The following is a 14767-nucleotide window of genomic DNA, read 5'->3' as shown; positions in this document are numbered from 1 at the left end:
CAGAAAGGTAATATCCATTATTAAGGACCTCCAGCACCCAGGGCATGCTCTTTTCTCACTGTTACCACCAGGTAGGAGGTACAGAAACCTGAAGGCACACACTCAGCAATTCAGGAACAGCTTCTTTCCCTCTGCCATCTGATTCCTAAATGGACATTAAATCTTTGGGTACTACCTCACTTTGTTTTAATATACAGTATTTCTGTTTTTGCATAATTTTTAAAAATCTACTCAATATATGTAATTGATTTACTTGTTTATTTATTATTATCTTAATTTCTCTGCTAGATTATGTATTACATTGAACTGCTGCTGCTGCTAAGTTAACAAATTTCACGTCACACGCTGGTGATAATAAACCTGATTCTGAGAAACCAAGTCACCACTTTTCCTGCTGAAATGGAGGAAGCAAGAGTTGTCTTGCTGATACAACGAATACTAAAACTTGAAACATTAGATCATAGAAATTGATATAGACTTAGTCTCAGAAATTTGGTAAAGCTGCTACCAAATCTTGGACACACAAATCATCTAATTCAAATTAGGAACAATCGCAGATACATATGAACTGCTAAGTATGCGAGCCACTAGCTGGAACAGCATAATTCTGACCTTTCTGTTAGAAGAAATACTATTAGGGACATCCAATCTACTTCCATACATAACCTGTACACTCTCTGGGAGCAATACATATCTAAGCATGAAAGTAAGCTGATGTGTGAACTTGCTGATGATACCTGAAGGATCACTAAAACACTATATTGTCAAAGAAAATTACTGGACATTAATTAGGCTGCTTGTATTTCTCCTTGCTTTCTTCTCCAGTCAAATTATATATCCAGTATACCCATCCTTGAGTTTGTTCTTCAAAATGTGTAACATCTCTTTTGTAGATAATTCATAGGATGTAAAATCATGTGTAGAACAGCATTTCCCTACTGGCACATAGCAGTCAATTTTCTTCATGGATTACTGCAGATACTATAGTGACATAGTCCCACAGAGTTGTTCTACAGAGATATTCAGGGTTTTGCCCTAGCAGTATTTAAACCTTGAGAATATAGTCCCAAGGCAGGATGGCATGCATTTGACGTGGGACACTTGTGGTCCAATGCTGGATGTCGGGACCGCAGACCAACGTGGATGAGGGTTGTTGAAGAAGCTTGGACATATAACATTTAAGGTATGCCAATGGTGAACATTATGAATAGTTAAACAAATGGATTTAGTGCCAGTTAAACAAATTGGTTTCCCCAAATCTATCTAGGCTAGTAGAGAGAACACCATCAAACTGATCTATGCTTCGTAGGTGGCAAGAGGCTTCTGGGGAGCAGAGGGTTATTCAGTTGATGTCTATTTTTCTTAAATCTACTAAAATGGCAACAAGCCTTATCATGCCAGTTTAGAGTGCATGTGAAATCCATATATGACAGAAGCATTAACTTTTGAAAACCGCTGGATAAAGAAAACATTTCAAAAAGCTAGAGAATAAGCAATCGTGCTTGAGAGTCAAGTTAAAAGCCAACTTGGAACAAACTTCCCAAAAGACTGAACTTAAGATTTTTTAAAAATAAAATGTACAGGACATGGATGACACTAGGAAAGTCAACAACTGCCTTCAAGGAGATGATGATGAACTGACGTTGAGCCACTGCTGTCTTTTTGATGAAGGAATTTACTGCTGTGCTATTGGGGAAGGAATACCATCAGTTACAGCTACAAACAATAATATATTTTTGAGTCAGGATTTTCTACAATTTAGGGGGAGCCTGCATGCAATACAAACAAAATTTTAAATAAAATTCATTTTTTAATATTTTAGACATGGAATTTAATTTTAAAATAACATGCACTTCACTTGAAGTACTATAAAACCACAAATAAAATCACTAGCTTTGCCAGCAACTGATGGAATCTTCAGATATCTTTAAAGAGGCTAAATATATGTGATAAGCTAAAAAGATTCTGAATTTCTGAATACAAAATACACAAGCAGTTATTGAGAGATTTGCACAAGTAATATAGAATACTAAACTTGAAATGTACTGTAACCATATAATCTAAAAGATTGGTACTTACTGCTGTGCTAAAAATTCATACTGCAGTTGATGGATCAACAATCTTTTACATTTATGGCGTACATTCAGTGTTTACAGATGTGAATTATTATTGCTGATTGTGACCTCTCAGCAACTGCTTGTTGGAATTAATCAAATGATTTTGTATGAACTTGTCAAACTCAATTAAAGACATCAGGGAAAGCTCGATGCAAGAAAAAGTTACATCGCTTGCCAAAAAGACTAAAATGGCATGAATTATAGAAAATGGTTGTTCCAGTAGATTAAGTTTAGAATTTTGTTTACATACACAAGTAATTTCAAGCTTCACAACAGACCACATCAAGCATTTAAATTCTTTACAGTTTAGTATGTAAAATTCATGTCTGGAGTAAAATGATCCCAACGTAAAAGGTGAAGTAATAGTGACAAAGGAACAATTTTCCCCAAATGGTGAAAAGGAAAAATTGGCAGAAAGAAAGGAAAACCTATCATGCTTTCCCATGCAGAGTCAGTCATAGCTTAATCCAACAAATAAAACATTTGAATGATTTTCTGTGTTCTATGTACAAACAAAAATATTTCTTTGGAGTGAGGGAAATTAGCAAAGCAAAGATAAACACACAAAATGGAGCAACTCAGTATGTCAGATAGCATGACTGGGGTTGACACTTTGGACTGAGGTGGTCTGAGTTCCTCCAGCATTTTGTGTTTGTTGCTCTGGATTTCCAGCATCTGCAAAATCTTATGTCAGAGTAAAGACAAAAATACAAAGTAGAGGATAACTATTTTTAGCAAATGTTAAAAACGAAGACCTATAATTCACTGTAAAAGTGATAGAGATGATGAGCATCACAAGCTGGACTTTTGTGCTCCCTTTATCATAATGATGTGTTATAATATTATTGTAGCCTTCCAAGACTATGCAACAATGAATGAGTCAAAGGGTCATCGACATCTAAACAGATCCATCCACCAGAATTTCTTGCAGTCACTTAGAAAAACTAGCTTCGTGTTTGAAACGGGGCAATTTGCTTAAGCTATTGTTGATGTTGATGCTTCCATAAGTGATTAAAAGAAACTTTAAATTCTCTACATTTGCTGACATTTAATCATAATCCTGAAAGTAATGTGACGTTCTGGGTAGGGGTGCGGTTGACAGCCTGCCCCTGCATTCCTAATGACTAGCACTGTTTACTGTTCTTAAAATGCTTTTTTTGAGATTATGGTGGGAAGCTCCAGTTCATTTACTGTTACATTTTAGCTTGGGTTATATAGTTATTTGCTTGTGTATTTGTGGGTCACCCTAACTGTAACTGGGGTGTATGATGGTCACCTCCCCCGTATGTGTGAGACTGGTTGGGTTCACTCCCTGGGTCATGGTGCCCGCTCTGTTTTGTGTCTATCACAATAAAACCGTTATTGAGTGAAAGAGCTTCCTCGTCTGTCATTATAGACCAAATGCTCACCACAGCAAGAAAAATATTTCAAACTGGACAAAGTCATAAAATGAATGCAGCTAACTTACGGTTCTAATTGTACCTGGTGAATTATATTAAGATTGCCAATATATTTGTGATCCATTTTAAATGCATGCAAGTTTCTTAATCAGTGTTAAGTTATAAACACAACTGCAGATGCTGGAAACCCAAAGTAACACACACAAAATGCTGGAGGAACTCAGCAGGTCAGGGAGCATCAATGGAAATGAAGAAACAGTTAATGTTTCAGGCAGAGACCTTTCTTCAGGACTGGAGAGGAAGGGGGAAGATACCAGAATAAAAAGGTGTGGGGAGGGGAAGGCAGATAGCTAGAAGGCGATAGGTGAGGCCTGGTGGGCAGGGAAGGTAAAGGGTTGGAGAGGAAGGAATCTAACAGGAGAGGGGAGTGGACCATAGGAAAAAGGGAAGGAGGTGGGGACTCAGGGGGAGGTGATAGGCAGACAAAAAGAGGTAAGAAGCCAGAGTGGGGAATGGAAGAGGAGAGGAGGGGGAAGGAACTATTTTTATATACCGGAAGGAGAAACTGATATTCCTGCCATCAGGTTAGAGGCTACCCGGATGGAATATAAGCAATTGCTCCTCCACCGAGAGTGGTCTCATCTTGGCACAAGAGGCCACAGACCAACATGTCAGAATGGGAATAGGAATTAAAATGCTTGGCTACCAGGAATTTCTACCTTTGGCAGATGGTGTGAAGATGGTCGACGGAGTGGTGTCGCAATTTAGTACAGGTCTCATCAATGTAGAGGAGGTGCATCAAGAGAGGTGGACACAATAGACGACCCCAGCAGATTTGGACATGAAATACTGCCTCACCTGGAAATACCATTTGGGGGCCTGAACGTAGGTGAGAGAGGAGGTGAATGGCCAGGTATAGCACTTAGGCCACCTTCAGGAATAAATGCTGGGAGAAATTAATGGGGAGGAGTGAATGGACAGGGGAATCGCAGAGGGAGCGATCCTGTGGATAGTGGGGGTGGGGAAGGGGGGGTGAAGGTAAAGATGTTTGATGGTAGGATCAAATTTTTAGTTATAAATAATTATTTTCTAGAATTTCTCAGAACTCAATTCTTTGAATTTGACTTACAGCAATGAACTTATGGATTTTATTTTACAGATTTAATACTATGTGGATCATTTTTATTTACTCACTTCGTGTTGGTTCAGAGAATGAAGGGATATGAGGCAGAAGTGCATAAATTAAGGATAGGTCATCCATAATCTAATCGAATGACTACACAGACTCACAGAGCCGAATGGCATTATAGTTTTTATAATTGGTAGTTGTAATTTTCTGAGTCATTCCAAGATGTTTGGAGATAAAGCCTTCAAGCATACAACTTAATTTCAAGAAATGCTCTGCAAACTCTCTTGCACAACTGGATGTCATTATAAAAATATCACCTGTACTATTAACTTTTGAATTATGTTAGTCCCTTAAGAAAATGTTTTATGATCTGCTAATGATACATCGCTATGGAACTATGCTTGTCTCGTGCATTTAGATCAGTCCTGTTTAATTGCCCTTAAGCAGCAAATCAAACTTCCCCTAATATAAAGAGTATTGTCCTTGCCAGGTGCAAAAATAAGTCATGACCTTTTAGAAAAAGATATGTAACCTTCCCACAAGAGATCTATCTCATTGATGTATGCTAGAAACTCTGAAGAGTGGATAATCTTTCCTCCTCTGGGAAGAGCATCAGCTGATAAGACTCTAAATTATCTGCGCAGAAAGCCAATTGTGTTGTTAGCATTTATACTCAAAAGTAATTTTCTTGGCTTTGGCTCACATGCCTGCAAGAAATACTGATTGCATTCTCAATACCCACTTGCTAATTTACAAACTAGCAAAATGGCATTTTATACAGCTAGACACTTTGTCTATATACAAGTACAATGAAATAATACAATTCACACCCTATTCATGTATCTGAATCAATCATACCTTTGCCATAGCTTGCTCACTGTCCTCAAGATGCTTAATGTACAATTGGATCAATTGTGCGATCAGATCACAATGCCCTTTACCCTATTCAGGGATGTTCTGCCAGACAGCTTAAGTCATACTTCAACAGCTCCCCTTTGGATAACAGCATTCTTGTTTCACATTACAAATCAAATTGCCATGTTCTTGGAAAACAACCATGAGGAGGGAATTTTGCCAGCTCTCCTATGAATAGTGGCCAAGGCAGTTATTAGAGGCAATATTACATCTACAGAAAGAAATTAAATGTCTTGGCCTCACAAAACAAAAATCTGGAGGACTAAACCAGCTGGAGTCATCAAGAGTTCAAATTACTTAATTACAGGCTTGAATAGAGGATGTTCGGCTGATCATACAGGTCTGTCATTTAGTTCACAAATACTAATTATGAGCAAACAGTCTAAGCAAAACACTTTCTGGCACATGTATTGTGGAAAAAAGATCTAGTGGGACTACTTCACTGATACACTGTTAGGATAATCAGGCTACTACAGAATCCAAGGCAATCTCTATGGAATTTTAGTAATTCAATTGTATTTTAGCCTAATCTGTATCATGTGCTACTATAGCCATAAATTATTACTTTTAATTAAATTGGAAGTCACCAAAAGATACATATTGAATAGTATTCTCTCACTGGACAACCTCCAATAGACATAATGCAGACAGGGAAAGCCCCTAGTCCAGATCTATTCCCCAGGGTCTATGATAAATATTTGCTCCTGAACTGGCTCAGTTACTTACATGTGGTGATCCAAAATAGCAGCACTAACAATATTCGATCTTAGTCGGACTAGCAAAAGAATTACCTCCCAAATCCATGAAACACCTCCAAAAAAGGTGCTAAATACCAGTAAAAAAAAATAAAGCTCATTCTTAGAGACTTGTTTTATTGCTGAAGGTAAGAATAGGAAAAGAACATTGCAAATTAAAGCAAAAAAAGACACTAAAGAAAAAGCAAAAATTGGAACACTGAGGGTTAAAAACAGCAAGTAAGAGCAATAAATAAAACATAATTCTACTAAATTAGTGCAGACCTGTTTTGTGAAATGTACAGAAATTAAATTTGATGGAAACTTTGAACCACATTAGTTTATCAAGAACGGTTAAACAACTATTGTAGGTACAGAGTTCAGCAAGTGTTAAATTACACATCTTGGCTGTTGTTATTTTTTCACTATTTACTCACAATCTGCAAAGCAAGTATTTAACGTCCATTCCTAATTGCCTTTAGAACTGTGAGGATGAGCCTTTGGTTTGAGGCACTGAAATGAGCTTAATCCACTGGAGTCTGCAGCAAAATCGTTCTCAACTTTTCATCAGTTCAAATCTAACACTACAGTGCAAGACAACAAATTTACTATCAGTTACAATACAAAATAGGTCAAAAGAGGAAAAATAAGGAGGTAATGTTTATGGACCATTCAGAAATCTGATGGTACAAGGAAAAAAACTGCTCTGAAAATGTTGATTGTGGGTCTTCAGGCTTCTGTAGGTCCTCCCTGATGGCAGTAATAACAACAGGGCATGGATGCCACCTTCTTGAGCCAGTGCCTTTTGAAAATGTCCACCATGATGCCCGTGATGGAACTGACCATGTCTAAACCTTCTGCAGCTTCTTTCAACACTGTGATTGAAGCCTCTGTATCAAGCAGTGATTCAGCAGACAGACTGGTTCTCCCAGGAACAGTTGTCACAAAGCCCACATTAAGAAGTGCCTCCTGATTACTTGGCGAGTCTGGCTTCAGCTAGTACCCTACCACTGTCGGTGGCTCCCAGTAACATTAGTTCAGGAGGCAGTGATCATAATATGATGGGTCTCACTCTGCAGTTTAAAAGGGAGAAGATAAAATCAGATGTATCAGTAAAGGGGATTAGAGAGCCATAAGAGAGGAGCTTGCCATAATTGATTGGAAGTGGGCACTAGCATGGATGACAGCAGAACACCAATGGCTGAATTTTCTGGGGGCAATTTGTAAGATACAGGCTAATCACAAGGATGATGTATTTTTCTAAAGGAAGGACCTGGCTAACAAGTGAAGCCAACGACAGCATAAAAGGAAACGAAAGGGCATATAAAAAGCAAAAATTAGTGGGAAGTTACAGGATTGGGAAACTTAAATACCAACAGAAAGCAACTAAAAAAGCATTAAGGAGCAAAAAGATGAAATATGACGATTAGCTAATCAATAATATTAAAAATTGGAGCTTTTCAGATATATAAAGAATAAAAGAGAGGCGAGAATGGTTATACTAGACCATTGAAATATTACGCTGGATAGGTAGTAATGGGGTACAAAGAAATGGCAGATGAACTTAATAGTGTCACTCTTCACTGTGGAAGATACTAACAGTATGTCAGAAATTTGAGAGTGTCAAGGGATAGAGTGGGTGTGGTTGCTATTTTCTAAGGAGAAGGCCCTTGGGAAGCCAAAAGGCCTGAAGGTAAATAAATCACCTGGATCTGATGGGACTACATCCCAGGTTTTTGAAAAAGGTAGCTGAAGAGATTGTGGCGGCATTAGAAATTATCTTTCAAGAATGACTAGATTCTGGAACGGCTCTGGAGGAGTGGAAAACTGTAAATACCACTCCACTCTTTAGGAAGGTGGGGGGGTGGAGGCAGAAAAAAGGAAATTAAGGCCAGTTAGTCTCACCTCAGTGGTTGGGAAGACATTGGAGTCCATCATAAGGATGAGTTTTTGGGGTAATTGGAGATGCATGATAATAGACCAAACTAAGCAAAGTTTCCATAAGGGGAAATCTTGCCCGACAAATCTATTGCAATTTTTTGAAGAAATAATAGACAGGATAAACAAAGTTAGAGGATTTTGGATTTTCAGAAGGTATTTGAATTTATGTAAGGTGACATACATAAAGCTACTTAATAAGATAAGAGCCCACGGTATTACATGAAAGATGGATAGAAGATTGGTTTACTGGCAGGAGGCAAAGACTGGAAATAAAGGGGGCCTTTTCTGATTGTCTGCTGATGACTAGTGGTGTCCTGCAGGGGTCGGTACTGGGACTGCTTCTTTTCACATTATATGTTCATGATAATGGATGATGGAATTGATGGCTTGTGAGTAAGTTTTCAGATGATATGAAGATAGGTGAAGGGGCAGGTAGTGTTGAGGAAGTAAAGAGGTTACAGACACATAGATTAGGAGAATAAGCAAAGAAGTGGCAGATGGAATACAGTATTGAGAGTTATGGTCATGCACTTGCTAGAAGAAATAAAAGCATATAAATAAAATCTAGTAAAGTTTCAAGGAAGTGTTTTCTTCACACTGTAGATTGGCAAAAAACACAGTACTGTACAAAAAGCAAAGACATTAATATGTAGACTGCATGTGTAATATATTGCAGAAGTATTTCAGATTAACCCTAGAGGCAGAGATGTCAGTCTCAATAAATGTTATTGTAAATAAGTCACAACCCAGGTAGTGTAGCAGTTAGTGCAATTGCTTTACAGTGCCAGTGTTCACCGATCGAGGTTCGATTCCCACTGCTGTCAGCAAGTTGTTTGTACATTCTTCCCCGTGATTATGTGTGTTTCCTATGGCTACTCCAGTTTCTTCCCCAATTTCAAAGACGTACAGTTAGGTTAATGAGTTGCGGGCACACTATGTTGGCGCCAAAAGCATGGTGACACTTGCAGGCTGCCACCAGCAGAATTTTGGATTGTGTTGGTTGATTATGCAAAATGACCCATTTCAGTGTATGTTTCGATGTACATGTGACAAGTAAAGCTAATCTAATCTTCATCTCTTTTAGGTTAAAGGAGTTGTATCTATTACTCGTGTATGATGAGAAGAGCTAAGTAAAATTGTGACTGTTCTACAATATTGCCACAGGCAACTACAACAACAAAGGATTAAAACTGTTAAGGGAAATGAGGACACTAAGGCTATGTCCACACTACGCCAGATAATTTTGAAAACGCCAGTTTCGAGTAAAAATGACAGGCGTCCACACTAAGTATTTTTCAAAATATCTCCGTCCACATTAGGCGGATATTACGGCGAATCTCCTCCTACTGGGCACGCGCAGGACACACAGAAAACAAGCAAAGAGGAAATGGTATACTTGGTGCACGTTTGTCTAGTTACAGAGTAGAAAAACTTTAAAGGACTTGCTCTTGGCTTTCGCGCAGGAGGACTTAAAACTAAAAAAAATAATGGAGCATATGGAGGCAACCAACAGGGAGTTCATGGACAGTATGACCCAGCTGACGACGAACATTGAAAAACTGACCAACTCTGTTGCATTAACAAAGCACCTTGTTAAATGTATAAAATGTCTGCATCAGTGTTATCTTGTATTTCCATGCAATGTTACATTAGGCTGTTACACATTTATTGTCAGAGAAGTACTTGCATAAATAGGTAAACCACCTTCATAGAAGCAAGGACAGAAAACAGGGCAAAGTGAGTATACTTATTTATTCAGTAAGCTATAGGTCAAAGTATTTGGTGAGTACATTTCTAACCCTTCTGGCTTCAGTCTCGTTGCCATCTGTTCTGAAATTGTTAGGTGGTTGCTTTCAAGAAAACAACGAAATGCCGCGCTGCGGCTATCTGTTCCGGCACGTCATGACAGCATTTTTAAATAGTCAAAGAAGCTCACTTTACTATTTAACTCTCATGACGTTCACATCGACTGCGCGTTATAACAGCTTGTGCAGTACCAAGCAGAAGCAGAAAAAGCATTGTTGTGGTGTTGTCATGACAGCGTTTTTAAATCTCTCCGGTTACCCCGTACACACTACAACGGATATTAGGCCTTTTCAGATGTATTCACTCTGGAGATTGTTTCTGAAAATCTCCGTTTTCGGGGGATGATAACGCCGTTTCAGTGTGGACAGAAGGTCAAAACGAAAAAGCTTCATTTTCAAAATTATCCGGCGTAGTGTGAACGTACCCTAATGGTGTGAGTGCTGGAGACTCCCCGGACCACTCCATTATAACTGCTAGGTAATATTGTACATAGTTTTAAAAAGTAGTGACCGTTAACCAACAGAATTTGAATGTTATTTTAACTTAATAGTTATCTTTTATATTTAAGCTAAAATGACAGTGACCAAGGTTTGGCTAATCAGTACCAAGTTAACTTCTGTTTATAATTTCACTGTAAACTTAGTTTTAACGTTATCTGCTTTTGGCTCGTGACTGACTTGTAACTGTGCAATAATTAAAGTGACAGATTAAGCTACTAAGCATGAGGAATTTCAGAAAACACTGCAGTCGTGCAGTATGTGGGAGCACTTTGGACCAGATGACCAGATTCTTTTCCATAATCAAGAGGGAGATGTACTCTTACATTTCCAGTTTGTTTTACCTTGGCTACGTTCTCCACCAAGTTGTTGATGCTATTTATACAGGGAGACTTTGACCAGCACACCTCTGCTGCCTGGGATCATCACTCAGACTTATCCTTCCCTAAGGGTTCAGCAAAAGGGTCAATATAACTCACAAATACGATAGCCTTGGAAATATATCAATGGTCTAATTATCCCCAGGAAACTAAATGAAAGTATGAAAGTTGAGACTTAAGGACAGATGTACCACTCACGAAAAGGAGCAATACCAATTAAAGTTGTCTCAACAGAAACAAGTTCTTCATCCAGAGGGAAAGTAATGAAAAATAACGAAGCTGCATTAAACTCATAAGAAACTCCATTTACAATCATGAATATTTTCATCTACGTATATTACAAAGATGATGCAGGGGCACAGTACAAGCTTCAGAGAAAAGGATTTAATTGAACATGGGTCTTTTCCTGATGGGAATAAGCTCCATTAAGACTAAGGTATATTTTGACTCTAAATAAAAGTTAGAGAATGAGCAGCTGGAGGTCTCTGATTACAGAAGAGTTTGAAAAGATAATGGACAATGAGGTAAGCAGAGGCCAGAATGCACCCATACAGACACAGTCACCAATAAGTCATATTCAGGAGATTGGGGCTAAGAGGAATATTGCATCAGCCATGATGAAATGGCAGAGCAAACTCAATGGTCAAATGCTACTCCGATATCTTACAGTCTCAGCAGCTTTTGCTCAGTGGACTACACAGTACAACTACTACCACAAAACAGATCAGGCATTTAAGAATAGCTCTGGTAAACCATAAACCCTGGTAAACATTAAAAAAAGAACAGAAAGATAGACAAATGAGGTGGCATTGGTGAAGCTGCATAATTATATACTATAAATATTACTGAATTACATTAGCAAAATATCTGACTGTATAAAAAAAATTCAAGTTTTGATCCATTCAATTACAAGCTCTATGTAAAGTGAACTGAAATGAAAGGGGGGGGGGGGGAGAGAAGAGGTTGAAGTGCAGCAATTAAACTGTAAGACATTTGATGGTTGTTCCAAAACCATCGATATAGATTTAGCGCCACACACACAAAATGTTGGAGGAACTCCGCAGGCCAGGCAGCATCTATGGAAAAGAATAAACAGCCAACGTTTCAGGCTGAAGAATCCTGATGATGACTCTCGGTCTGAAATGTCAACTGTTTATTCTTTGCCACAGATGCTGCCTAGCCCAGTGAGTTCCTCCAGCATTTTGTGTGTGTTGCTTTGGATTTCCAGCATCTGCAGATTTTGTGTTTGTGAATATAAATTTAGAACAGCCATTCAAGGTACAAGCCAAGTGCAAGACAAATAATTTACCTTCAGGTGTGCATGTTGGAGGCATAGACCAAGCAACATCCAATGCCAGGGCAACAATACAAGTCAAGACATTTCCAGCAAAAGCTATTTCAGGAGTAGCTCAAAGATTTTAAAAAGGTTTCCAATCTAATCTTAAAGTAACAATTCCTAACCTATGTACCTCAAGCTTGACTTTTAAGAAACAGACCCTATTAAACAGGCGTTCTCAATGCTTAAGGGTTAAAATATGTGTATGCATTTGCTTACTCAAACAATACCATGCTCTCTTTTCTCTTTAATAGTCATGACCTCCAAGAATTTTGCTACGAAATTCTTTATGCATCTGCTGCCAGACTTAAGCCACTACATCTGAAGCTCATAAATCTCTTCCCTCTGTTCCCTCCTTTAAGGTGACTCCTTGCTACCATTCATGGCAAATGTTTTGATTACTAAAGGAACAATTTAGGGAAACTACCTCATGGCTTTTTCCAACATCATAAATGTACAAAGTAGACTCAATAAAGAGATCAAGGAAATTTTTTTGTAAACTTAGTAACATACCACTTAATTACAAAAAATAGGAGCCAGTGTGTTTTGCTTAGGGTAGCACTGTTTGCACTAATATTTAATTCAGAGTCATGATATTGCCTTTATGCACAAGTCTACAGAGTAATTTTAGGGACTCAGCTGCTTACTCTATTCCTCTAGAATTCACCTTTACCATGCTAGTCTATTTCCAGAGTTTAAGTGCAATTTAAAGACCTGTTATTCAAATTCTTTACTCACCCATATGGCAAGTTTTGCTTTATTTCCATCAACAGCAATTGTTTTCACTTTGAAGTCAACACCTACAAAAGAAAAAAATACTTAATTTCCAAAGCAGCATTTAGACAGGCAAGGGAATATGCAAAGAATGGAGAGATACAGATCATGTGCAGGTAGATAGGATTAGTATAATTTAGCATCATGGTCAGCTCAGATAGGCAGAAGCTTCAAGTTACTTTGGAATTTATCTGCAATCTGATCAACTTGCCCTGAATCTTTTTGCACCGTTCTTACTTAAAAGCACTTGTATTGAACCAAAGAATCCTGATATTTTATGGAATCATAACTTACTGTTCACCTTATGAAAACTCCCTCCCTCTATGTGCCTGTAAATTCCCCCCTCTCTAGATATATAATTTAGCAACTAAAATAAGGAATTTTCCAATGCGAACTAACATAATGCGAACATTATAGAGTTAAAATTGAACTACCATAGTGTATAACAATTTTGCAATATGCCCACAAACAGAATATCAGACTTGGCAGAACCAATATCAGGGATATGGTATAATGATGAACAGAATAACAACTATAAATGACTATACCTAGCCAAGTTAAATCTGTTTTCAGTTGTATTAAGTCATGTAATTTTGTTTGAATTGTGTTTTGTGGCAATTATGCAAGAACTGGTTAATAATGAAGGATATATGGCAACAGCTGTTGCTAACGCAAACGAATCTGAAAACAGACTTAAACATTTATTCAAGCACGTACAAACTCAGAGCCTTCAAACACTTATCTTCAGCTTAATACGTTTATCGAACAGGAATCAGACAGCAAGGAAGAAGCTCCTGTAAACACACTCTCATTGTCAAGGTGACTTATTTTTGTGAGCTGAAAGGTGACTGATGAAACCAAAATGGGGCCTAGAGTCTGTATAATATATAAGCTGGGTGGCAACTGATAGAAAGGTGGGTGGTAGTTTATGACACAGTGCAATCTTTCAACTATTTGTGCAGAGCTTTTGCTTGTTCCTGATGTATGAACTCAAAAGTTCTCATTCCAATCTGAACACTCCTTTCTTACTTTGAGCAAACGTGGAATCAGGGATTCCCAGGAGTCAGCTGGGATATTTCAAATTTTCCAGGGAGAACTTGAGAACATTGTTGAATGCTTTCCTCTATCCATCTGGTACCTGCTTCCCAAGGCAAAGCTCAGAATGTAGAGTATCTAGAGCTGCCTACGTTACTAGGGTCTCAGTGCTGGGAACATTTGTCTGAGAGAGGATGCTAATATCGATTCACTCATCTTTTCAATGGATCTGGTGGATTATATTAAGACAGCATAGACAATATCTCTCTGGTGCAGTGATCAGAAGTATAAAGGAGAGCAGAATTCAGGATTTGAATATTTATTTTTGTTCATCAGGAACAAAGGTAATGAACTGAGAGCTTGGATACAAACATGGAATTATGATATAGTGGCCATTACAGAGACTTGGCTGGCACCAGGGCAGGAATGGATTCTCAATATTCCTGGATTTCAGTGCTTTAAAAGGGATGGGGGAAGGGAGGAGGGGTGGCATTACTGGTCAGGGATACTATTACAGCTACAGAAAGGGTGAGTAATGCAGCAGGATCCTCTTTTGAGTCAGTATGGGTGGAAGTCAGGAACAGGAAGGGAAATGTTACTCTATTGGGGTATTCTATAGGCCCCCTGGTAGCAGCAGAGATACAGAAGAGCAGATTGGGAGGCCGATTTTGGAAAGGTGCAAAAATAACAGGGTTGTTATCAT

General features: G+C 38.3%; 1 protein-coding gene across 1 annotated transcript in view; it reads right to left on the bottom strand.

Annotated features, from left to right (window-relative positions):
* The window catches only part of rab18a (RAB18A, member RAS oncogene family), a 51504-nt gene that overhangs the window by 20050 nt on the left and 16687 nt on the right, over nucleotides 1-14767 (bottom strand). The window contains exon 3 of the mRNA XM_063042404.1: nucleotides 12994-13055. Coding sequence (XP_062898474.1) covers nucleotides 12994-13055 — 62 coding nt within the window. The remainder of the gene's footprint in view (nucleotides 1-12993; nucleotides 13056-14767) is intronic.

Source organism: Mobula hypostoma, chromosome 3 (assembly GCF_963921235.1).
Source record: "Mobula hypostoma chromosome 3, sMobHyp1.1, whole genome shotgun sequence".
NCBI classification, from domain to species: Eukaryota; Metazoa; Chordata; class Chondrichthyes; order Myliobatiformes; family Myliobatidae; genus Mobula; species Mobula hypostoma.
The sequence above is the reverse complement of the archived record's forward strand: the minus strand, read 5'-3'. Positions and strand labels throughout refer to the sequence as shown.